The sequence below is a fragment of the Salminus brasiliensis genome, chromosome 7 (genome assembly GCF_030463535.1).
Source record: "Salminus brasiliensis chromosome 7, fSalBra1.hap2, whole genome shotgun sequence".
In the NCBI taxonomy this organism is placed as follows: domain Eukaryota; kingdom Metazoa; phylum Chordata; class Actinopteri; order Characiformes; family Bryconidae; genus Salminus; species Salminus brasiliensis.
The window spans coordinates 6,499,849-6,526,642 of NC_132884.1; the positions used below are offsets into that span (position 1 = coordinate 6,499,849).

The 26,794-nt window shown below is 43.4% G+C and overlaps 1 protein-coding gene across 2 annotated transcripts; it reads left to right on the forward strand.

The window, feature by feature from the left end:
• Positions 1–7,058: 7,058 nt before the first annotated feature.
• cobll1a (cordon-bleu WH2 repeat protein-like 1a) lies at positions 7,059–22,666 on the forward strand. 2 transcript variants are annotated; one of them, XM_072683590.1, is made up of 11 exons: positions 7,059–7,156; positions 10,660–10,824; positions 10,968–11,169; positions 12,054–12,279; positions 12,444–12,485; positions 13,299–13,402; positions 14,211–14,441; positions 15,687–15,795; positions 17,248–17,464; positions 18,823–20,017; positions 22,285–22,666. In XM_072683590.1, the coding sequence occupies exons 2-11, from the start codon at positions 10,736–10,738 to the stop codon at positions 22,306–22,308; spliced, it is 2,439 nt and encodes an 812-aa protein (XP_072539691.1). In that variant the 5' UTR covers positions 7,059–7,156; positions 10,660–10,735; the 3' UTR covers positions 22,309–22,666. The 2 variants fall into 2 exon arrangements, with proteins under 2 accessions (XP_072539691.1, XP_072539692.1); XM_072683591.1 differs by lacking the exons at positions 7,059–7,156; positions 10,660–10,824; positions 10,968–11,169 and having other exon boundaries at positions 12,184–12,279; positions 12,425–12,485.
• The last annotated feature ends 4,128 nt before the right edge of the window (positions 22,667–26,794 follow it).

Below are 26,794 nucleotides of genomic sequence, written 5' to 3' on the forward strand. Positions count from 1 at the left end.
GGTGGAGGACAACAGGGTGAGAGACAGAAAGAGAGAGATATGGGTGTGAGGAGGGGAGGGAGGAACATAGAGGCAGGAGCTTGGTAGAGGCAGTAGAGATAGAGCTTGGAGAGGAGACAACAAGGAGAGAGATTGGAAAGCAGAGAGAGAGACAGAAAGATAGACAGAGAGAGAGAGAGAGGAAGGGAGGTAGAGAAACAAAGGGGGGCAACAGGGAGCGAGAGGTAGAGAGAAAGATGGGGGGGGGGGTGACAAGGAGAGAGAGAGAGAGAGAGAGCACATCCATGGGCCTATTCTGAGTGGTCACAGGCCCACCCAATGAAATATGGGAACATAATATTTTGAACCTTTTTAAGAAACTGAAATTTGATTCGTTTTCTGATTGATCAAAACCAGGGGCAGGAAGGAGGCAGAGAGGGAGGGAGACAGAGAAAGACATTTGACTTTTAACCCCTTTGTTAAACCGTCAGTAATGCAGCAGCAAATTCACAGGAGGTTTACAAAATATGATAAAAGGTCATTTCAGTTTAACCGTAATGATTATGCCGCAGTTTCGCTCTTTAGTCTCTTTAGTTAGCTTCTAGGCTAATGTAGGTGTAGCTAGTTAACACTAGTTAATTTACAGAGGCCGTATTTCATCTGTTAGAATTGTGTAATCTGCATACATACAATTATACACATTTCAAACTACGCCAAGGAAGCCAGTATATAAATGTGGTGAGTCCAGTTAAACACGTCCCTCTGTGTACCGCACTGGCCTCTATTCCTCTGCAGGGCAAGGCGGTTACTAAGGTTCCGCGACCGGTGCAGATCCGTTAGACCCGCTACATTTTTCCATGTCCTGTGTTGCTAAATCAGCACTAGAAAGTGCACAGCGCCTCGTAATAATTACGTGACCGTTTTACGATGCAACAGTTGCACTTACCGAAGCCGTAAATCAGCGAGTGTGTGACGACTTCGGCTAGCTGTAGCCATGGTACTGGTATAAAAGTCACAAATCTAGCTATGTTGGATGAGCCCAATAGCTGACATGCTAACACCACGGTAGCGATGTTGGATGAACTCAATAGCCGACATGCTAACACCATGGTAGCGATGTTGGACGAGTCCAAAAGCCGGCATGCTAACACCACGATAGCGATGTTGGACGAGCCCAATAGCTAGCATGCTAACACCATGGTAGCGATGTTGGATAAGCCCAATAGTCAGCATGCTAACACCACGGTAGCGATGTTGGCCAAGCCCAATAGCCGGCATGCTAACACCATGGTAGCGATGTTGGACGAGCCCAATAGCGGGCATGCTAACACCACGGTAGGGATGTTGGATGAGCCCAATAGCCGGCATGCTAACACCATGGTAGCGATGTTGGACGAGCCCAATAGCCAGCATGCTAACACCATGTTAGCGATGTTGGACGAGCCCAATAGCCGGCATGCTAACACCACGGTAGGGATGTTGGCCGACCCCACGGCATGCTAACACCACGGTAGCGATGTTGGACGAGCCCAATAGCCGGCATGCAAAAACCATGGTAGCGATGTTGGACAAGCCCAATAACCAGCATGCTAACACCACGGTAGCGATGTTGGACGAGCCCAATAACCAGCATGCTAACACCACGGTAGGGATGTTGGACGAACCCAATAGCCGGCATGCTAACACCACGGTAGCGATGTTGGACGAGCCCAATAGCCGGCATGCTAACACCACGGTAGCGATGTTGGACGAACCCAATAGCCGGCATGCTAACACCACGGTAGCGATGTTGGACGAGCCCAATAGCCGGCATGCTAACACCACGGTAGCGATGTTGGACGAACCCAATAGCCAGCATGCTAACACCACGGTAGGGATGTTGGACGAGCCCAATAGCCGGCATGCTAACACCACGGTAGCGATGTTGGACGAACCCAATAGCCAGCATGCTAACACCACGGTAGGGATGCTTGATGAAGCACCGTCATGCTAATGCAGCAATGGCGATGTTGGACGAGGCACGTAGCCGGCGTGCTAATCCTACGGTAGCGATGTAGATTTCTGTTCCACCTTAAATGGTGCTGCAGTATTGAACAGCTGCATCGCCGGAATGTAGCTGCTAAGTAATTTAAGGTGGAGCCTAGAATTTAAACCAGAAACTGAGAACTGTGTGAAAACGGCACTTTTTCTAGCTCAGTTTTCGTAGCACCTGTTCAGATTGAGCAGATTGGGCTCTGACTGGCCCGAAATGCAATCAGGAGGCCAAAAACCAGAGTCTGCGCCCCTCACACAAAACCTGCAGACTGGGGCCAACCAGCACGGTCTCAGCCAGACTGAGAATCAGGGCTAAAATCAGGGTGAAAAGCTCGAGTACAGGACCTTCTTACCAGCCCTGGAAAACAGCATGCTCTGCAGACCCTCAACAGAAAGAACTCCTGCCCCTGTCTCAGTCCACAACAATACTTAGTCTTAGTCTTAGACTCAGTCTAAGATATTGAAGGTATAATTGAATGTATTCAGTAACGTGTGTGTGTGTGTGTGTGTGTGCAGAACTGCAGATGAGACTAAACATGTCTCTGCCCTCTCGCGCTGCTGCCCAGTCCGTCAGGGTGGGAGATCCTCGCGGGCTGAAGGGTTTAATGAGCGCTGCTCGCGCACTGTCACAACCGGGCAGATGCGTCATGCATCACTGCGAGCCTCGCGGCCTCCACGCACTCACCCGGAACAATCGCTGTAATGTTAGTAAATCTGTGGGACTTTCCCAAGCTTTTCTTCCTTAAACAGCGAGAAAACGCAACCCTCAGCTCTTCAACACCACCACCACCACCACCATCACCATCATCATCATCACTCTAACCAAGGCCTCGGATGTTCCTCTTTTGAGCAGACTTCAGCACAGTGTGGCTCCTAGCTGTGTGTAGCGCCCCCTGAAGAAGAGCAGATCTGCCCATGGACAAATACACTATATGGTCAAAAGTATTGGGACACCTGTTCATTCATTCTTTCTTCTGAAATCAGGAGTTTTGAACAACAGTTTATCCAGCTTTTGATGGAGTAAATGTTTCTACTGTCCAGCATAAGCTTTCTGCTAGAGTTTGGAGAACTGCTCCAGTGAGGATTTGATTGCATTCAGCAACAAGAGCATTAATGAGGTCAGGATGTTGGACGATCATCAGCCCACCTCATCTCCAACTCCCCAACTCATTCCAAAAGCATTGGATGGAGGCCCAACCATCATTCCAGAGAACACAGTAGTTCCACTGCTCCACAGCTCGATGCTGGGGGGCTTCATACCCCTCTGGGTGTGAACGAACCCAAGACGCACTTAAAACAGATACAAATCTGATCCCTCAAACCACTTCAGGAGGCGGAGGAGATGCATTTGAGCCATGTTATAGCAGTGTACCCACATCCGTCTCTCCCGGACACATTTGAGCCCTTCCAGCAGAACCATAACCCCTCCCAGTACAACCAGTAGTAATGTGCTGGAAGCAAATTTGCATATTTCGGCCTACACAGCAATCAGACTTTGGTTGGACTAACCGGAGACAAATCTGATTAATCAGGACACAATCCAGATACTAGTCATGTGAAGTGAGCAGGTGTAAACCGGGTCAAAGTTCTATGGGGTTGAATGACCTTCTCTAATTGTCTAATTGATTAAAGCAAAAAAAAATTAAAAATTCATGATGTGCCACTTAAACTTACCCAAGTGCTATCACGCCACCTTCTGGACAACTGTCAAATGACTACCTGGACACATTTGTGGGCGGCCTAAAAAATGAGTTTCTCTGCTGCCCAGCCCAACTGACCATGATCTAAAGTACAGTAAGGGCCCCCAACCCCACCTTGGCCTCTCTCGCCCTCTCTCTCTCACACACACACACACACACACACACACACACACACTCTCTCTCACTCAGCATATTAGCACTGGCATGTGGTAGTACATACTTTCATTAGAGTTTCTGTGCTAAATGCCCCTCTTTACCCCTCAGACATTTGCACCAGCGCACTCCTACAGCCCAGATGGGTGCGTGAATGTACACTCAGAGGCGCGTGTAGGTGCCTACATGTGAGCACAGGCGTGGAGCGTGCACTTCCTATGCCGGGGTGAAAGCTATTCGGAGGATGTGAAAAGTAAACAGTGTACAGCGGCAGCATAATAACCTGGAACCAGGGGGAGTGAGGTCATGCTGTTGGCACGAACGAACACACAACTGAGACAAAGTGGAATTTCCTCTGTGAACCTGTTTAAAGAATATAGCGTGTGTGTGTGTGTGTGTGTGTGTGTGTGTGTGTGTGTCATCTGATACTTGAAATATGGAGCAAGTGAATCATACTAGTAAGTTCAAGGACACACAACACAATTGGAAGCAATTTGGCCACAAAAAAACAACAACTTTCACCTCCACATGACCTTCACTTTTCGATGTGTCCAAATGTTTGTGGACGCCCCTTTTAATGAATGCGTTCCTCTGACGTTTTAGGTTGCACCTATTGCTGACTGATACACACACACACACACACAGCTTGTCTACCTTCGTCACAATCCTGCCTTCTAAAGTACTTTCTCATGAGACAGCGTAGGCAGCAAGACACCAAGGCAGCTGCCTTCCCTTTCGGACACAGCCTAAGTGTCTGAGGTTTAAAAAGAAAACAGGCTCCTCCAAAATCCCTGTTAAACAATGTCCTAATCATCTGCAGCTGATGTGCTGCACCTGATTCTAAGTGTAGACATTTACAGTAGTAATAAATGTGGGCGTATTCTAATGGTTTTCTCACTGGAAAATTGTATTTCTATTAATTACATTTTACAAATGATATTTAAAGACATTTGTATCAGGTCACTTGTACTCCCCCCCCCCCCCCCCCCTTTGAGGTGCACATAAGGATTAAATGCCCAGATGTTTTGAATATGTTGAAAAAGACAAAGCTTTTAATAGGGTGTCCTCATATTTTCACATGGATTGGTGGATCTTTTCAAAATAAGGTAAAAGAAATGGTGCGGAAACACTGAATGGAAAGACGCTCATCAGGCTCCGTTTAAGCAGCAGTCTGTGTAGGTGATGAGACAGTAATGGTAAGCTGATTACTAATCTCCTGTGTTGTTGTCTGCCAGATTGTCCTGAAGCTTCCAGCCTCATCTAGAACAGTAACACACATTTGGGTTATGTCATAGTTTTCACATTCTTTACAGTCCAGTGTGAAAATCTAATATATGGCAGTATATAGATTTCAAATAAATGACAAATATATATATATATATTAGATATATGATGTATATGAGAATATATATATATATATATATATATATATATATATATATATATATTATCATTGCATTGAAACACGTGAAAATGGGACACCTTTTTTCAGCCATTTACACTACCAACATATCATCAGACAAAAACCTTGCATCTCCATTTTTGCCATTTTTGCCTTTATGACATGATGTGAATCTGTCCACAGTTTTTTAACATTGTGTCCAAATGTCATGCTGAACGGACCAATAGAAATGCTTCTTGGAACAAAATCCTTTTTGACCTTTTTATTCCTTCTCTTGTTAAGCTGCCATATTGAGACACAAGGTTTTTGTCCAACAGTGATGATATGTATTTATATATAAGAAATATATATTTAACAATATATGATAGATAATTCTTGCTTAACTTAAAGCGGGCAAATCATCTGGAGCAGCATCTTCATTGCAATGATCATTATATTAGCTTTTTAATCAGAATGATTTATTGGACGTTCTATCCAATCTATCTGTCTAATCTAACTCACGCGAGTTAGCATTTAAACCATCACTTGACAACGTGGCTAGATATACTGGCCAAACAGGACACAAAAAGAATGCAGTTAGATGGCTTCCTAGCTTCCTGGGTTTCCATTCATGCCCTGATAGCTAACATATCTAACATTTGCTAACTTCATGCTTGCTGATCAAGTTCAAGCGCTCATCCCAATTGCGCTCTAATTACTAATACTAACTAGTTTAGTTTAGTTTAGTGATGGCTGGAGGACTTGCAGTGGCCTGTGTTGGCATAGTAACACTAAAAAATGGGTTAGTATATCAATATTTAGTGTACTGACCTGCCAAACTCACACTATTAAGATTAGTATATACTGTATACATTATAGTATTAGTGTGTAGTACGCAATTGGGACACGGCCTAAGTTACTTTCAAGGAACTCTTTAAAAAAATTCAACTGCTGATAATGCAGTTAAACAAAACCATCTTCATTAGCAACACAGTGCATTTATTGGGCATTTTAACTAACAGCATAGCATAGCCTTGCCGAGCCTAGCTGAATTTAGCTTAGCATTGTCAGGACAAGAACATGTAGCCAATTCTTTTTTTTTTACTCCAGTGAGAGGTAGCGCTGCTGTCCTCTCACTGCGCTTTGCCGATAGTTAGCTGAAGAGACTGTAGCCAGTTATTGGGGTCAGCTTTTAGCCTAGTACCCGCTCACCATACCAGCGCTTTTCCACAGCTTTCTCTGGTGGGCTGGGTTTTGCACATTTCAGTTTGGGGGTTTTGAAATTGACCTGTTATCCGTCCCTGTTTTGGTTATGCCTGGAGAAACAACAGTGTTGGTTCACAGAGGTTCACAGTTACTCACGTCCATGTCCTGAACTCTCTTATGCATCTACGCCAAGATGAACACAACTTTCCAGCCTAGAGCACCTTTAAATCTGTGATACTTCCAAATATCATTTTCATTCATTTGTGTCAGGAAAAAAAATCCACGAGTCCCCTAAACCGGTATGACATTGACTACAGAATCACGCACAACTTCAGAGGTCCATTGACTTTGGCCTGATATTTTTTAGACAGAAAAATGGCCTAATAATAGTACAGGAAATACTGGCATAAATATCACCTTTAGCTTATTTGTGCAGGAATGTCTTTTGCTTAGTAACTGAATGGGCCTAAATTAGAACTGTGCCAGAAACACACACACACACACACACACACAGGAAACAGATTTGTTGATGTCACAGGACTGGGCAGGTCCATAAGGTACTGTCAGCTGCCTGCAAAGCAGGATTACCCAAACGCCTACTACCCCCTATACTACACACACTCTCTCTCCCTCTCCCTCTTCTCTTCACACACTCACTTTCTAACAGACTTGTTGAAGCATTTAAAGAAGAGAAAGGGGGCAGGTAAGCAAGCTTGTTTTTCATTTTTTTCATTTTTATCATTTTCTTTTTAATCTCACTTTATCCTGCCTATTTACGTCCTTTCCCACGCTTTGCGTAATGTGGGACGCATGTGTGTGTGTCACCAGGTAATGCTTTAGTTAGCTAATCCTGTAGGGTTGATGTAACCAGCCTTCTTAAAGCTTTAGGTAAAGCAGAAGGAGGCTCCACATTAATTCATGAATGACAAGGAAATTCACAAAAGTAGTATTTCATATCAGATCTAATAAGTTAAGCTTGTAGTTTCATAAGGAAATATACTAAACTGTCCAAAGCAAATGTAAAACGTAAGGTCGTGGTGAACTGAATGAAAAACACTGTATATATATATATATATATATATATATATATATATATATATATATATATATATATATATATATATATATATATATAAGCCATAATCTGCACAGAACCGCTCTTTTATATAAGCGACGGCCTGGCGATCACTGGCTGCGTCTCAAATGCCTCCCTACTCCCTATACAGGTTAGTGCACTGTGCGAGTTCTGACCTTTTATCTTCTACACCCAAAATGCTGTACTGTATATTCAACAGAGGACTGTGCACACGTGGTTAAATCTCAAATATCAAACATATTATTCACGAATTGGGCACCCTTATTTTAAGACGTACATAGTGCACTAGGCAGGGAGCAAGGAGCCGTTTGAGACTCTGCCATCGTTTACTCCCACTGGAGTTCTGTAGGATCTGACACAGTAGAGTAGGCCGCCGTTTTTATATATATAGCTATATATATATAAACTTAAAATAGTATTATTTTGAGTTTGATTTCGTTATAAAATAGACATGTCAATAGCATTTCTTTACGCGTTTGACATCTGGCAGCCGTTCTTTACATTTTATTAGCTAAATTGTACACCAATGAAAATGCTCCAAAATGACCTGGAATCAGATCTTTTTACATTCCCTTCCATTATGAGTTAAGGTCCTTCCTTAAAGTTCTTCTCTTGTAAAATTGTCAGTTTGGAGCTACGAGGTTTTTGCATGCTTATTTTAGGTCAATTGTTCGCCAATGTTAGTTATTTTATTTAAAATTAATCAATTAAGTTAATTAAGTTAATTTGTTTTCAAGTACTTATGCCCTTCGTATGTGCAAGACGTATTAATAAACACATTTCGATTTTTTAAATTAAATTATTTCCAATAGTAATCATTAAACAAATCTATTGATCTCCCACACTTGACCTCATGATGACCTCAGGGCGGACCCCCGGGGAAAAGGTAAAAGCAGTTAAGGTTTTCTTTAATTCATTTAATTCATTAATGTTGGGTTTAAAATGTAAAAACTAATTAATTAATAATTAGAATGAAGTTATTGTGAACAAACGCGACTATAAAACAAATTTAATAGAAATATTAAACTCCTGTCTGAGCAGCTGAGGGAAGATAACAAGCTAGCTAAGCGCCAGGTGCGAGCTGCGCATGCTCAGAGCCGCCCGGGCGTGTGCGCTGTGTGTCCGCCGGTCCGTGACTCTGCGCCGCTCCGCTGCTTTGGAAAATAACGCCCAGCTGCGATAACGCTCACCTAAAATACACCCCCGGGGGTCAGCAGCTGTGTGTACGGGCCTCCGCGCTTCAGCGTTTCGCGTGGTCGACTCCTGTGAGAAAAATGTTTACGTCTGTCGTGAGGTTTGTGCCGTTCACAACCAGATCCAGGGAGGGGGGTTAGGCCCCAGTTAGGCCCCAGTTAGGCCCAGTTTCCCAAAAGCAGCTCAGGGAGGGTTAGAGAGAGTGGTCAGTGTGATGCTCGCTCGACCACTGCTTCATTCAGGGTTCAGAGCTTTGGCCATATGGAGGTTTCAGATAACCTTGAAGAAGATGGATTAGTAGATTAAATAAATAAATAAATAATTAAATAGTTAAAGCACTTTACAAAAAAGTATCAAATGTCAAATAACTACATAAAAAACAACTAAAAATGTTGTGGGAACCAAGTAAATTATTTTATTATTGGGGAAAAAGCAACAACAGTGAAATTAGTTATCATTCAGCCTTTCCAACTTTAGCTGGAGTGTGAGAGAACACTAAAAGGTCAGTCCCAAATGCCACACTAAGCATTGCAGTCCTCTTGAAAGTCCACACCTGGGTGACATAAGGGGTGTGTAGACCTGTAGGGCAAGAATCCTCAGAGCTGCTGGTTAGATGAACTAGTGGAATGAACTAGGGGTTACTGGTGGACTCGAGGTAGGTGAGGTAAACAGATCAGATTGCTCATTCAGTTTGGTTCTTTGGTCAGTGTGATGGGAAAATGGGTCAAATGTAACACTTCCCATCTTAAATCCAACAAAGGAAAAGACCAGCTCATACTTCATCAGAAAACAATAGCTAAGAGAATCATTGCAGGGAGTGGACAGGGACTTTAAAGTAACATTATGTGCCAATTTTACCTTGAAAAAACAGCTTTAGACTGGTTTAGATGGTTTTCTGGTCTGTTTTCAGTTAATTTGGCAATTAATGTATTGGCTTAGTGCACCTGCAATTGCTCAGAACTTAAGAAATGCAAAAAAAAGAACGCAGCTGATGGTGCTTGACCTTATGGCACCATTTATTTTTCTCGTAAATAAATCAAATAAAAGTTATGGTATCACTTCACTTAACCCTAACCTTAACTCTACCCTTGAATCAACCACTAAAACCTAACCCTAACTTTAACCCCGACCTAAACCTTAACTCTAACCCTAAACCTCGTTAAGGTAAGTAGTAGGGTTACATTCAGTAGACAAATTGAATGTTAGTTGAATATCAAGTGAGCGTCTACGAGGCATCTATAATGGACCGAAAAAATGACCGAAGTAACCATACTCAAGCTCTTATAATTAAGTCTATGTTAGTAGTTATTACTCACCCCTGGGCTCTGGTATGGTGACAGGAGTACATACAGTTACAGTGAGTCAGACTGCAGGGGAAGACCACCATTAGCCCAGCATCTCTGGCATCCTCATACTGGAGTGGAACAAACAGAATTCCTTCCTGTTCCGAGTGTCTGCAGCTAAAGCCAGACTGTGGAAACATGTTAAGTTTAATATTTTTCACCGTAAAATTACCACCGACCTGTAATAGAGAGACTAGCAGGTCTATGGTTGCCACTCTGGGCTTGGGATGCTACTAACGGTAGTAAAGTGGGCAGGAAAACTGTGCAACTCAAGTCATATTTGTATACCTCCTCAGTCCTCATGCTTCTTTCACTTTCAGTGAGGATTTTGTATCTCAGCTTGTCCAGAAATGCATGTCCTTAATTGGTGGCTCAAAGTGTGATTTACACTTCCCCACTGTAGGGGGAGCCCATGAGCAAGAAATACCCATTCTCACATAGTGCTGCTTTAAAGTTAGCCCCTAAAAATGGATCTCACACAGTCGACTTTACTAGCTTAGTATTATGTCTTCCTGATGAACTGGTGACCTGAATATACAGCAAATAACAAGTCTTTAACTTTTCCTCTGATAGGACACAAACGACGGAAATTCCAGCACGCTCTTCCTCTGACATTGACTAAGTCTGAAACACACAAACACCACCCAACATGGAGCAGGAGGAGCTGATCGAACAGGAACTGACCCTGACTGTGCAGCTTCCAAGTAGACAGGAGAGAGCAGTTGTGGTGCATGGCAGGTGAGGCGGATGGACACAGAGGGAGAATGTGTTAATGAATGAGTAACTTGAATGGAATGCACAGACTGTGATTGTGTGTGTGTGTGTGTGTGTGTGTGTGTGTGTGTGTGTGTGTGTGTGTGTGTGTGTGTTCAATCCTGCAGTAAACCAGTGATGGACCTGCTGGTCACTCTGTGTGCTCAGTACCACTTGAACCCATCAGACCACGTCATCGAGCTTATCTCCACCAATCAGAACCAGATCAAGTTCAAACCCAATTCTCTGATTGGCTCCCTGGAAGCTGAGCGAGTTGTGCTTAGGCCCAAAGGAAGCGATGGTAACAGAAGGGGATCTAATATGCCTGTGGTGAGCCAAGACAAGTCCGAATCCCACTTCTCCAACTGCGAATGTTCTACGTCAGGGTTTCTCCATGATCCTGGAGGCCTCCGTGATCCTGGAGGCCCACTGCCCTGACCCTTTTTAGTGTTGTGCCTTGTTTTTCCCTGCTCCCAACCAGTCAGTTGATGAACAGCCCATTATTGTGATAACGTGGGTGTGTTAAAGCAGCACATTAGCAACTACCTGGGATACCACACCAACTGCCAAGCAACTACCTTGCAACACCGCAACAAACGCCTAGTAATCATTTAGCAACACCATAGCAACCACCTGGGATACCATATTAACTGCCTAGCAACACTGTAGCAACCACCTGGTAACCCCCTAGCAACACCATAGCAATTACCTAGTAACCATTTAGCAACACCAAAGCATCCACCTGGGGTACTATATCAATTGCCTAACAACTACCTAGCAACACCGTAGCAATCACCTGGAATGCTATTCACCCTACTGACCACATAGCAACAGTCTAGCTACTTACCTTGAAGTGGGAACCATTCATGTGCAACCATTCTGTGTTTCCTTCAGGCAATGCACTTTTCTATTTCTGTCTAATGTTTCTATGATATTCAGTCATTTCGACAGATTACAGCACACTGATGGAAGTACACAAGCTATATGAGAACTGTATTATATTCTAGTGTCAGGAATACACTGTGGTTTTATATTTCTCTTATCCTGAATCCTGAACCACTGGGTCTGATTATAGAAACATTGATTAGTTGCAGCCTTCCTGCCTCCAGTACATGCTTATTCTTTCCATTAGTATGTACAGTAGCTCTAAATCAGACATGTTCTCAGACATTGCTGATGCTTACCTCTTTTATATTTCATCTAAAACCTCCCAGCCCACAGTGCGTCTGATGATAAACTACAGGAAGTCCCACAAGGCTGTAGTGCGAGTCAATCCCAGGGTACCGCTGGCTGAGATAATGCCTGCTGTGTGTGAGAAGTGTGAATTCGACCCCGACACCACAGTCTTATTGAGAGACAGCCAGTCAGAGGAGCCCCTTGACCTCACTAAAACGCTCAACGACTACGGCATCAGAGATCTGTATGCCAAAAACACAAAAGGTAATTATTCTACAGCATAGACACAGATGTGTATTACTCATGAGCTCCCAAGTACCAGGAATTCTTTTCAGGCTTCAGCTGTGTGAATTCAGATGTCCGCACCTCATTGTTTTTGCTCTCCATCTCAATTGTTTGCACCTAATAGCCTTTCCATCCTGTTGCAGCTGTTTCAGATGTGCCAAAGGACCCAACGGCACTAACCCAAGGTACTGAATCACAATCTGCTCTTTGTGCCAGATCATTACATCACATGATATATACCCATATGTACTTATACCCTTTTTTAGGCTCAGTACTCTGGCACACAATGTGTTTAGGTGAACTACTGGAATTATAGGTTTTAATACCTAGGAACTAATGCAGGGTAGGTCCTCATTTTGCTCTCAAATCAGCCCCAATTGTTTGTTGGTTGATGTTAGTTAGCATTCCTGGTCCATTCTGGTCCATGTTGACATGAATTCTTCACACAAATCCTGTGGATTTCTCAGGAGCACTTTCATGCTGTTAATCTCTCATTTTACCACATCCCAAAGGTGTTGTACTGGATTCAGATCCTGAGAACTGTTGAAATTGTCTCCATGAAGGGATGCACATGGTCCGCAACAATACTCAGATAGGCTGTGGCATTCAAGCAATGATTAATTGGCATTAACGACTCAAAGTGTGCCCAGAAAACATTCCCCACACCATTACACCCCCCCCCCACACACCCACCCCCCCACACCCACCCACCTCCACCAGCCTGGACTGTTGAGACAAGGCAGGTTGGGTCCATGGGTTCATGCTGTTGATGCCAAATTCTGTCCCTATCATCTGTGAGAACTTGAGAGTCATCAAACCAGGCTACGTTTAATATTTTTTTCTACTCTATTCTTTTCTTTTTCTTCCGACAACTTGCACCACTCGTCCCGTACGGACATCCAAACCAACCTACCTAGTTCTATGCAGACTGCACTGGTGTTCAGTACTGACTGTGTGCTAATTTCAGTACTAGAGTTTGCCTTTGTTCTGCGATTCAGGTTGCGAGGAGGAGAAGCTGGTGATCATGGAGAAACGGCAGAGAGAGAAAGAGAACAAAGGATTCCTCAGCTTATTCAGGAGAAGCAAGAAAACAGCTGAAGAGGTCTGTCAATCTGGCCTTCTGTCTAGAAGTACTAAAGTGTTCCTGTCAAACTATGCGACTCTGTCTTAAATAAGAGGTTCACCATAAAGGACCATTCTCTGTCAACTGTTAAACCCACTTACTGCGTCAGTCACTTACCGAATGGCTCTGCGTAGCTAAAGACTAGCTGAAGACATTTGGCCTGTATTACAAAATATCACCCATAAAGTGGTTTCCTCTGGTGCTGTCAGACATAATAAGGCCGATATAGGGTGCTTTAATTGTTATCATTTGCCTGACTGTAATGGTATCTTTTTTATATGCCCTATATGTCCAAATATTGGACATAAAGGCATATAATAAAGGCATTCAGTTACTTTAAGTTGCACCTATGGCTGATTTTGGTGTGCAGATGCACGCATACAGCTTGTCTAGTCCCAGTAGAGAAGTATTGCCAATAGAATATGAACCTGTTGGCACCATGCCTAATGCCAGGCGTGGGCTAGTGGGATATAAAGCTGTGGTGCAGAGGAACTATGTTCTCTGGAATGATGGTTGGTGCTCCACCTTATACTTTTGGAGTGAGTTGGACAGTAGAAACAGTTACTCCAACAGAAGCAAGATACACTCTTCTTTTAATACCTTTTGACTTCTGAATAAGCAGGTGTCCCAATACTTTTGTCTATAATAGCATAATATAATATCTTAAATGAACAGATCATGGGTGTTCCTTTCCTATATCTGCACTGACAAGTATTTGGCATTTTAGTTAAACATTTAGTTTTGTTAGTTTGCTGTAACTGATTGGTTGTTTCTGTGACTTCCATAGGATGGCTCCAACACCAACAGTGCCCCCACCTCTCCGGTACGGAACAATCAGCATGGGGTTAGTATGAGCTGTCTCAAGGCGGACTCTCCCACGCCCATGCCGTCTGCTGATATGCCCAAGAAGAGACGGGCACCGCAGCCTCCCAACAACATGGGATCCCAGAGCTTCCCTTGTGGATTGAACTCTAGCCAGTCTGTCACTCTGCCAAATGATGCAGCTGGTGGTAATCAGGTGTGTAGACATGGGTAGAAAAATGATGCCTCAAGCATGAGAGAAAGCTGAGAGGGGCCGGTTATCATGGAGTGCAATATGAATTAGAGTGGAGTTAAATAACATTTTACTGACTTGTTTAAATACTTGATGATATTTATGATTCATAATGAAACAGACGTTTATATATGTTCATGTTACTGCAGATCTAGCAGCGTGAACACGTTGCAAGTGCAGCTGGCTGAGCTTTAAAGCGAGGTGGCATGGATGCTTGAAATTAATTTAAAGCAGCATTAATGCTATTTTTTTGCTCTTGGGCTCCCCCTTCAGTTGGAGTGTGTAATTCACTTTTACAGCACGGCAGTAATTTGTTGAGCACCCCCTCATGGACTGAGGGTTACAGAACCATCACTGAAAGTGGAAGAAACTGAGGAGGTAGAGTAATATTCCAGAATTACACAAATATCACTGGTTATGCAGCATAATGCAGTTCTCGTGAAAGGTCTCATGTAGCTCCACCCAAGTCCCATAGTGCAGAAGTCCAACAATGGCAATGATCGAGACGCCATTCTCCCTATTACAGGTCAGAAGGACATCAACATGCTTTAAAGCAACACTACATAGCATTCTACTTTTAAAATAACAGCTTTAATAAAAACAAGGGGGAAAAAAATTTAAATTGTGATGCTCCACTGACGTGTCATGGTGAGAAATGCATCTCTATGGTTGCTACTTCGGGCTCGAGACGCCAGAAAATGTATTATGTCGTCGCTATGTCGTTAACTTTGGCGAAGTGGGCAGGATGACGCTTGCGAGAATGCTGCATAACCCATATTCATAAATCATATTCATGTTAAATCCTGTATCATCACTAAGTGTTTCCTTAGCCACCTCAGTGCACATGCTTTTTCCACTTACCACTGACAGTTCTGTATCACTCATCTGGTCAATAAATGCATTTCCATTTGGGTGGTTCAAAGCATGAATTACACTTTCCAACTACAGGGGGAGCCCATGAGCAAGATACAAATACAAATTCTTCATACTGCTGCTTTAAACTAGCTATAATTGAGATGTTTGTGATATTTTCTGTATATTAACAATAAATGTTTAATCTAGAGATGTTTTAATGATGTAGTTTATAGTATGTTTCATATTTATTTCCCCTAATTAAATAAAATTGACCAATATTGGTAATAATAATTAAGTCTTTAAATGATCAGTAATCTATGCCTGTTTACTGTTTGTTTGCTAATGTTTCTTTAGGGTGTGCTTACTCGTGTCTCCTCATCTGAATCATCACTGAAGAGGACCAAACGAAGAGCGCCGCCCCCTCCATGCACCAGCCCCTCTATAACAGACTCCAGTGACAAAGGTATGAGCCTAATGCTGTACATTTAGTTATTCATGTGCTTTGCATATGGAAAGACATTAGAACAGCCAGCTGGACTCATCATGCATCACCCAGGAAGAATAGCTGCTATTGCAACAGCAGCTAATGGGGATCCAAATGAAGCAAAACCGATGGCCTGCAGATACCTATTGCTACATGATGGAGCTACATAACAGATAATCAGGCTAAATTTGTGTATTAGCGTTTAGCTAAAGTAATCAATGCTAGTCTTGGGTGAATACAACTTATTTGGTTTATCTAATTTAAGGATTTCAGTAAGCATCTGCTTGCTTCTCTGCTTTTGTTCAGATGCCATCCTACCAGGAGGGGGTGCTTAGGAGACGGTGTGGCTCCCTCTCCTTCCTCTTCTCCTTTGCTGCTCCTCTCTTGCTGTCCCGCTCACTGGTGATGGGCTGAGCCCCTTCTTGTCCTCTTCTCCATCTTTGTCAGCCTTGTATCACCTGTCATCTGTCATCTGTATGTCCATGTCCGCCGTGTCCCTGGTCCTGGGTGTGAAGTGGCAAAGTACAGATACAGGATCAGCTCACACTGAGCATTCTTTATCATACTACAGGCAGTAATCGGATGCTATGAGACTTTATGCATGGTTTATGTGACGTCTAATATTATGTTTTGTCGCTAAAAGGTTTTATGATGTGTTGTGAAAGTGACATCTCTCTTTACCATTGACTGTGGGAACATTTTAATCAGAGGTTTGTTAAAGCGAATCCCGTCTCCTTGTAAATGGGGTAATGACGAAGTCAACTTGCCTCAAACATGTAATGTCCTATAATTATTAGCCAGTTTTAATACCAGTGTAATCTGAGGATTTTGAGTGATGCTTCCTCATGCTGTCAAAAAACTATACCCTCTGTACCCCAAATTGGTGCCTTTTATTGATGGTTATCATCTGCTTTCAAATAACTTTGATAGCTGAAGTGATTCAGCTTTCACCTGCTTCTGTTCAGCAAATGATTGACGTTTAGGTATGATTGACTGCTAAATACTGAATGTTAAAAGTCCATCAGCTCTGTCACAGTTGTATCCTTTCCAAATGAAATCATTGTAAGAACGATCATGTAATTTTTAGGCCACAGACTTTGGTTGTCTTTTATTTGTTGTCTGCTTTCTTCTTCTTCTTCTTTTTTTTGGTCTTTGTCAGTTATGCTTTCCATTTCAAGCTACTGTGTCTGGCGTGACGCTTTTTGTGCCAAAATTTAAACCATGTTTATCTTCACAAGCAGCAAACTGTAATAAAAGTGCTTAGTTACCAGAGTTTTACAGTTTGTCGTTGGATGTTTGTTCAAGATTATTGTAGATAACTCTTAAATAAATTAAATACATCAATTAAATAATTAAAATAATACAGAAAAACGAGAGAAGCAGAGATACAAAGTCATACAGAGCTGGTGGTGTCGCCTTTTTGTTTCTCAGAGAGATCCTGTGTGAGAGCATCTCTTAACTTCACTTCTTTAGAGGAAGATCAAGAAGAGGAGGCTGCACTGTTATACTCGGGTGACAGCTGTTTCAACCAATACAGTGATTTTACTCCCTGTTTGTCCACCCACTCATCCTCACTAATGACAGAGATCCTCTCTGAATTCATGGATGTAATGAAGGCAGAAGACCAGGGAGAACTCTCACCCTATAGGTATTTGAATGTTTTTTTTTTTTATTATTCAGTCTTTTAAATGGTTATTGAATTATGGTAACAGTCTGGTACTATGTACTGAAAGAGCATGGCCTTACTGTGTTACATTCACTTGTTGGTTGGTGTAGTGGTTAACAACACCGCCGACTAGGATAAGCAGTCCTTGGTCTCCTACCTGTGTAACGAGATTCAGATTAAAGCTGCTGTGGATTAGAGCATCAGCCGAATGCCAGAACTGAAAATGGTAAAGATCTGCTATTAGACCCCGTTTACACCTGGTCACGTCATACGTCTGGAGGGTCAGGATTAAATTTGGATAGGGCGGAGCCATATGAAACTGCACGTATGGATTGTATGCTGATTAGGTTTTAGCCACGGATGTGGGTACACTGCCATAATGTGGCTCACATGCCTCTCAGACCACCTCCTGAAGGGATTCGTATGTGGTTTAAATGAATCTTATGTGTGTTGGTGTACACTTGCATTTTTACGTAGTCTGACCTTCTCCAGATATAATAATACTGTTACTCAAGATGCATGAAGTGACCAGGTGCAAACGAGGTGTGTAACACATTTGAGCCATATGTTATGTTAATTCAGTGTAAAAGTATCCATCTCTCCAAGATGCAGTCAACAACCAAAACTCCTCCTAGTACAACCAAAATTCCAGTAATAATTGCCATGCAGTAAGCAAATTTGCAAATTTTTGTCCGTCCCACACAGCAATCGGATTTCAGTCTGACTAACCAGAGACTCATTTGGCTACTGTGTGTAAATGCATGTGGCTAAAATCTTATCAGGATGCAGTGCAGATACAAGTCGCATGAAGTGACCAGGTGTAAATGAGGTCCTAGGATAACCTTTTCCACACGCAATATTTGTTAGTCTTCTTCTAGGCCTTCATGGGTGGTCATTTTTCTGACCACGAGGCCACTGTGTGCTGGATGTTTTGGGTTGGTTGGCCGTTCTCATCTCAGCAGTGACACTGAGGTGTATAAAAACACCAACACTGCTGTGCCTGGTTCTGCCAGCAACACACACACACACACTACCCTCTCAGTATCATATCAGTGTCCCTAGGCTGAGAATCTTCTGCTACCCAAATATCTGGTAATCAGTGGTGCAGTGGTGGTCCCTTTTCATTGTGAGGGGTAGAGATGGACTAATGGGCCGCAGTCAGTAACGGTAAATCTACAGAGTGCACCTCCATGGTAGTTGTGTCTGATATGGTCAGTGAGTATCAAGGTATCTAATAAACTGCTCTGGAGGAAATTGAGTAGTCACCTTCCTGGACTGGCTGGACGGTTGTATTATTCCCATGCTGGCTTCTCATGCTGTTCAATTTCTCTTCTTTTCAGCTCTGCCACATATTTACCTCCAGCAGTGAACAGTTCTCCAAGCCAACAGTCAGTGCATGGCTCGCCAGACAGTAATCTGGACTCTGGTCCCATAGCACCTCCTGGCTGCCAGCTGTGGAGGAACTGCTCTCAGAGAGAGGGCCTCACCACCTTCACGGTGGTGCCCCGGAGAAGGCAGATGAGCTCAAGGCAATATGAGGTTCTCATCACTCTGGAGGCTTCGGACTCTCTAGAGCAGGCTACTGAAAAGATGGAGGGTCTTGAGTACATCACCAAACATGGAGAAGAGACTCTGGAGTGGAGAAACGGCAAGCTGGAGAATTTGGAAGCAGAAGAGCTGGGGAAACCAGAGCCGTGCAGGCACGAGAGGGTGACTCAAGAAAAATGCAATGGGGAAAACCTAGAGTCTAGGGATGCTCAGCTGGGTATTCTAGAGCTAACAGAGAAAGGCTTTAACAAGTTAAAGCTGGATACAGATATGGAGAAACACCTCGCAGAAGAGATGGATGGTCAAGTCCCGGTGGAAGAAGAGGGGGAAGAAGAGAGGGACTGGGTTGAGGAGTATAGAGAGAGGAGGAGGAGATTTCAAGGTGATGACCAGAAACCAGTGAAGTTCGACAAATGGATGAAGGGCTTTGAAGAAGAGTTGGGTTACACAATTGAGGATGAGACCAAGGACGGGGAGAACGGCTTTCCACTACCACCATGTGCCGTTGCCTGGGAAGAGAACAAGAGTATGAGAGGAATTCAAGAGGGAACAGTGACGTTCAAGACAGACAAAGAGGAAGACAAAGGTCCAAGACATTACCCACACCATGAGCCTTTAACCTACCATGTCCCTGATCCTTACTGGGATGTTAACCATTCTTCTAATGCCAGTCTTAATTCTGATGCACCAGAAGTGCTGCTCACTCACTCAGATACCCCTTCTCACCCCAATGCCACTGTTGACCTTCCCTCTCCAGCCCCAATGTCTCTCTTCGCCCTGGCGGTCGCCCGAAGAGCGCAAACTCTCCAGAAAGGGGTCTGGCCTTCAACTCTGTCCACTCAGTCTTTCTCCTCCCAAATCCAGCCTTCACTCCACCCTTCTGGTGGATTCATCTCTCAAAACCAGATCTCTCAAAGGTCCAGCCACTGTTTTCCACCTGCTCAAACTTTGAGCAGACAAGTCTTTGGCTCTACATCGACGTACACAGTAAGTGAAAAGTTAAAGTGAGTCTTCAGTAATGTGTGTAGGACGGAGTAGTCATTTACAGGATACAGCTTTACCTTCAAAGGTCTGAAATGTCCTTTTCCTTTTTTTTAAATCAGAGTTTAAAATACTGTTAAAGCTTCAAAAAGTGACCCTTCACTTTCCAGTGCGTCCAGTCCACATATGGAAATGTGGAAAGGAGCTTGATGGAAGGTTGTAGGTTCCAGATACTAGTCCATATCGCTTTACTCCATTTGGATGCTTGTTGAAAGATATGTATGCCTCCCAAATGTAGCATGAGACAAAACCAGTAGAAACGTGATCAGTGAAGAAAATGAAAAGCAAAGAAAATGTGTGTAGGGTAAAAAGAGCCCTGAGCTTACTCTGCTCTATTGAAATCTGATTAAATAGAACTCAGAGTGGCACCGCGATCTAATGCGCTATGGTCCGGGGGGGTCCCGAGTTCGAATCCCAAGCCATGTTGTTTTGCCGTCAGCAGCCGGAGTCTGAGAGAGCACAGTTGGCTGTTCATTGCTTTTGGGTAGTAGATGTATCATGGTATATCCTTCCATAGGATCCAGACAAGTTTAGTTTTTCTAATGTCCCTGAAGATTGGGACAATCGAACTGGATTTAATAGTATGTCCTGTAGAATTCTTGGTATAAGCAAAGGTGGACTTCAGGATGAAATTTGACCCCTTTTGACCCCTTCAGTGTTTGATGGCGAGCAGTAAGGTTTTAAGGAGACGTTTATCTTTTGTTATCAAGCTGAAGGCTGGGCACTACAGGATGTAGTATGGGCTTCGCAGGGACATATATGTTCTGTAGTTGTGGGCTGTTGAGGTTAGACTGTATGTGTGTGTGTTAAGAGTGTGAGTGTACTGGCGTCTGACACTCTCAGTAGTGTGTCTGTCTGTGAGACATCTGTCCTCTATGGTTTGTGGAAGTGGTTTGTTCCTTCCTCTAAGCACTAATGTGTGTTTATGAAGAGTGGACAGATTTGCGTGTCCACCTTTGATGCAGGCCATATCCTGTATACATCAACTGAGAGTCAATATCCTGAATATTGTAAGTGTGTGTGTGTGTGAGTGCTTTGTACTTTGTTCCCCTTGTGCTTTAGGTTATGGTTACATATAATATCAGTACAGTAAGTAATGTTGGTCATTCTTCTCGTAAAACACTGGGAAGCATTTGCGATGTGGATGGCTCTTTGGATGACCATTTCACTGAATTTAATATTTAAGCAAACAATTCCATAAATGACTGCTCTCATTAAACCCAAGCATCGAAATGTCCACTTAATTTAGATGCTGGGATGTAAATAAAGGGCCTCGTTTATCAGTACCTTTCTAAGAATTTCTATATTTTTTTATTTATAATAAAAAGAAAATAAAACTGCTCATGTTTTTAGTTTATTATTTATTTATTTAGATTAAGTCTAAATAAATTAAAAATATATATATAAAAAACATTTGCTGTTAACCCTAACAACCCCATCGTTATAATGCCTGATAGCTGATGTTTGAAACACCTGTAATAAATAGTAATATTTTTCTCACGAATGGAGCATTTCACCATCAAACCACCGCAAATGACTCATGAATGAGTCATTCAGACCTAGATTCCCCTTCTTGCCCCAAAATCCATGCCACTGTTGACCTTCCCTCTCCAGCCCCAATGTCTCTCTTCGCCCTGGTGGTCTCCCGGAGAGCTCAGTCTCACACACTGTTAGGCACGTCTACCTAGCTGGTCCACATTGTAGATGTAAACTCCGAGACAGAAGCTCTGATCTGTTGCTACACAGTTTGTTGGTGTTGGTCATCCTCTAGTCCTTCATCAGTGGTCATAGGACGCAGCTGTTGGCTGGATATTTCTGGTTGGTGGATTGTTCTTAGTCCAGCAATGACGTGGAGGAGTTTAAACACTCCAGCAGCACTGCTGCGTCTGATCCACTCGTACCAGCAGCGCAACACACACTAACACACAGTCAGTGTAACTGCAGTGCTGAGAATGACCCACCACAAAATGACCCACCCCTGCTCTGTGGTGGTCAATCCTGTGGGGTCCTGACCATTTGAAGAACAGGGTGAAAGGAGGCTAACTAACAAAGTATGCAGAGAAACAGATGGATACAGTCTGCACTTACAGAACTACACAGTGCTACTGTATGGGAAGTGGACTGATATAAAAGGCAGGGAGAGTACAATAAAGGATAAAGTGGCTGGTCGGTGGATGCTTGTGCAGTGCTAAATGTGTTTTTTGTGTCCTCAGGCTGAGAAAGGTGTGCGCGGATGAGCTTCTGGAAGGAATATGAAGATCTGGGTTTGGATGAAGCTTCAGTAAGAAGTCTTATGATGAGGAACCTTCACAAACCTTGTTTTGTTTTGTTTTAGGACCGAGGAGATGTGACCCTTTTTTTTTTTTTTTTTTGACAGCATGAATATTGTTACTGGCCTTTTGTATTTATTTACATCCATTTTGAGTGTTTTTGTGAGTTGTTTAAGTTCTCTCCTTTCTTTTGGTAGACTAGATGATAGTTCAGAAGGAGCAGTGACACATGCTTCTCTAAGAAATGTGATGTTTTTGGTTTTGTATGCATAAATAAAGTGCATAAACGTCCTAGGAAAAGACTTTTAGCCTCATACCAGTACCTTAGTTCCTGCCGTTGGATTCTGGCATCAATCAAGGAAGGGGAACTCTGGCCCTGAAGGGGAGGCCCTAAACCCTGCCTTCTATTTCCAAATGTTTGTGGACACCCCTTCTAATGAATGCATCCAGCTAACTTAGGTTGCACCTATTGCTGACACAGATGTGCAAATGCACATACAGACACACACAGCTTGTCCAGTCCCTATTTTCCACATTATATTCATGCAAACTTGCCAACAATTCCCTAGATTGTAAGAGTTGATAAAAGCGATTATTAAAATAAATATATGTAAATAAATATTATCACTGTCTAGTGAAAAATCTCCAAAGTAGTGACTTTACAGAAACTTGATGTAAAATAAGTTTAGTCCCAAGTATAGAGCATTTCTACTGATCCACTCATCCAAAATGGTTTACACAGTGTACAGAGCAGCTACAGGGTTCAAACCATGGAGATAACGAAAAACGGAGATACAAGTTTTTGTTTTTTATTAGACCGCAGCGCTATTCACAATTAGATGCTCATGAGGCCTTTTAATGGCTGCTTTACTTCTTATACCACCCAAAGCTTCCTTTTGGTTCTATATACCACCAAAGAAAAGGGGCTCCACTATTGTTAAGCCCCCCTGTTTGCTAAGAGTGTACCGAAGCAACCCTGCCTTCAGGAGGCTTCTACACTACGTCCAAATGTTTGCAGACACCCCTTCAAATGAATGCATGCCGTTACTTTAAGTTGCAGCCATTGTTGACACAGATGTGCAAATGCACGCACGCACACACACAGAAACAGCTTCCCTAGTCCCTGTAGAGAAATACTTTCAATAGAATAGAGCAGATGCCTAATGTCAGGTGTGGGCTCTAGAGGGGTGTAAAGCCCCCCAGCAATAAACTGTGGAGCAGTGGAACTGTGTTCTCTGGAATGATGGGTGGTGCTCTATCCAATACTTTTGGGATGAGGTGGGGATGAGGTTGGGTGGTGATCATCTAGCATCCTGATCTTGCTCTTTTTGCTGAATGCAATCAAATCCTCATAGCAGCCAGTGCCAGAACCTGTGTCCCAGTACTTTTGTCCATATAGTGTATCTTGTCACATGCATATTATGGCCACTGGGTGGCAGCACTAGCTTGACATAAATATCCCAGTGGTGGGTTGTGGTGAATTACTGACCTGACAATTATGTTCATTAATCAATAATCTCTGTAGACTCTAATTAGCTTCTACACCAACAACACACCTGCACCACACCTGAACCGGACGCCTCAGAGCAAGGCCTTCGCCAACACCCTCCTTCATTCTCTTATTTCTGGTTATTTTCTGGTATTTTCAGCTCTTTTTTTTTGGTCCGGTGTGTAATATTCGTTTGATTTTTTTATTCATTCTTTTTTTTTTTCTTCCATTCCTCTGCATTTCTGGCAAGAACAGAAAGCCTTCTTCCTTCTCCGGCTAACTGAAAACATATTCACCAGCACACCAGAATCAATACATGACCTCAAGCACACAGAGAGAGAGAGAGGGAGAGAGAAAGAGAGAGAGGGAGAACCTGACATTGCCAGAGGACTTGTGTAACATAAAATGAAAAAAAAAGAAAAAAAAACATGAATCAATATCGGAGCGACCTTTTTTGTCCTCGAGTTCTCCACCACAGTCTAGTTATTCATGTATTTGTAAACTTGTTTGCTTGTGTGGAGGCCTGGGTTGATGCGTTTCAGCTGGATGGAAGTTTGCTTTTTCACTAGTCTTATCAAGGCTCTGAGCAAAGCCTTTTGTGTATTAACAAAGCAATTCCATTAGGGGGCAGCATCCCTCAGGAACGCTTCAGGGTACACAAACACACACACACACACACACACACACACACACACACACAGCCCAAACACCCAACAAGAACACATCACAGACATAAGTTTGTATTCCTCTCCTAGCGAGTGTTTCCACTGACTTGTACAAATGCTGCTCTGCCAACGCAGCTAGTCCTAAACTTCAGCACAGTGTTGGAGAGGAAGTGGACAGCTTGTTTAGGCTGGGAGGAAGAAATAAACGAATCAAAAAATCTGGACAAAGTTTTTTATAATAATTTATTCTGAATTTTACCACATTTTTCCCAATTTCCGTTTATGTAAACTCCCCCATCCCGACCAATGTCCCCAACACTAGGAGGGTGAAGACTAGTACGTCTCCTATGACCCATGTGAAGCCAGCCACCACCTCTTTTCGAACTTCTGCAGCATCGCTGCCATCCAAGTTTGGAGGTATGCCCCCCCAGCTCCGATACTACAGCTAACGGACGCCCGTGCTGACCAACATCACTCAAGGAATGATGTGGGGTTCCATCTACCCACCCAGAGAGAGCAAGACTAATTGTGGGGTGCCATCTACCCACCCAGGGCAAGAGCCTATTGGCTCTCCAACGCTCTCTTTAACCCAGAGAGAGTGAGGCCAAATGTGCTCTCTCAGGCTCCGGCTGCTGATGGCAAGCAGCATGACCCGGGATTTGAACCAGCGCTGCTCGGATCATGGAAATGCTGGATTGGAGCAAAACCAATATTTTCTCAACAGTCTTAGAGAATAGTATTTCCTATAGAACTAAAATCGGCTTCTTTCTTCGACTAGTAATAATAGTGGAACCCATTTTAAAGCCATTTAGAACCACTTCAAAATTGTCCTTCAAAAGAACAGTTCTGCCATCAGCAGCCAGAGCCTGAGAGAGCACAATTGGCCTCGCTCTCTGGGTCTCCAAGAGAGCGTTGGAGAGCCAACAGAAGCCTGTTCCGGCCAGCGGGAGTGACGAGGGTAGAGGACAAAGCCAATTGTGCTCTCTCAGGCTGACCTGGGATTCGAATTTGCGATCCTCAGACCCTAGTGTTAGCGTCTTGGTCCACTGAGCCACCCAGACCTCCACACTAGTCTTACTTAAATACTGAATAGAATGTTTCATCTTTAAGTTCATGACTTTTGGAGGTGAGTTCATCGTCTACTCACTACGCCATGCACAGTAACAGATATTTTGACCAAGGGTGATAAAGACTAGCTTTGGACATAATTACATACCATAACCTGCATCAAAATTAAACATGCGTAGTACAGGGTCAGTGATGGGACCAGGGAGGGCCAGACATGGGCCCCATCTGGTTTGTCCACTGCACATGGGGCCTAGGGGCAGTGGTGGCTCAGCGGTTAGAGCGCCGGGATATCGATAACAGGGTTGTGGGTTCGATTCCCGGGCTCGGCAAGCTGCCACTGTTGGGCCCTTGAGCAAGGCCCTTTACCCTCTCTGCTCCCCGGGCGCTGGAGTTGGCTGCCCACCGCTCTGTGTGTGTGTGTACTCACTGCCCCTAACACGTGTGTGAGTGTGTGTTCACTACCAGATGGGTTAAATGCGGAGGACACATTTCGCTGTACAGTCCACACTGTACAGTGACGAATACGTGCACCTTTATCCTTTTTTATCCTTTAGATGGAACCCATGATTAGCCAGGGCTGCAATGATGGGGCCTATTTGGGAAGCCCAACTGGATCCCAGTAACAACACATGTACAAACCCTCGTGTACACTGCCCGTGCCCACCCGGAACCCACCTAGCCCATGTTCCACCCATATGAGCCCCACTTTTAGCATGTCGTCTGGGTAGTACATGTTTAATAAATCAGTTCAAAAAAGTGCAAAAACTTCTTTAGAGTGAATCTCAACATCCGCAGATGATGTTGCTATGGAAATACGAGAAGAACGGACGGATGTTCTGCTTGTATCTGTGCAGCTACATCGAAGGTCAGTATTTTTATCATCATTTACTTTGTGTTTCCCGCAATCCACTATTTTCATGGCCACTTCAACTACAGCATTAATTAATAGTTGTGTGAAATCCTGGCTTTCATTGCATCAGTCTAATCTACAGCAGCAGTCAGAACCGCAACAAAGCTGTCTGGCCCAACCTGACCCTCACTATAGCCTCCGCACAGCGACAAAATGCCTCATGCATACTGCTTCAAACTACAGTTTACTCCTGCTTTTCTAAGAGTACCTTTCTATACTGTCCAGGGAAGAAGGCTTTCTTCTGGACTATGGAGCATTGCTGTGGGAATTTGATTGCAATCAGCGACAAGAATGTTAGTGAGGTCAGGTTGTTGGATGATC

Bases quoted from the DNA above. Each gene is read 5' to 3' on its own strand.
- cobll1a (XM_072683590.1), top strand. From the start codon at position 10,736: ATGGAGCAGGAGGAGCTGATCGAACAGGAACTGACCCTGACTGTGCAG. The intron at 10,825-10,967 runs GTGAGGCGGATG...TCAATCCTGCAG, and splicing joins GCAGTTGTGGTGCATGGCAG to TAAACCAGTGATGGACCTGC. The intron at 12,280-12,443 runs GTAATTATTCTA...ATCCTGTTGCAG, and splicing joins GTATGCCAAAAACACAAAAG to CTGTTTCAGATGTGCCAAAG.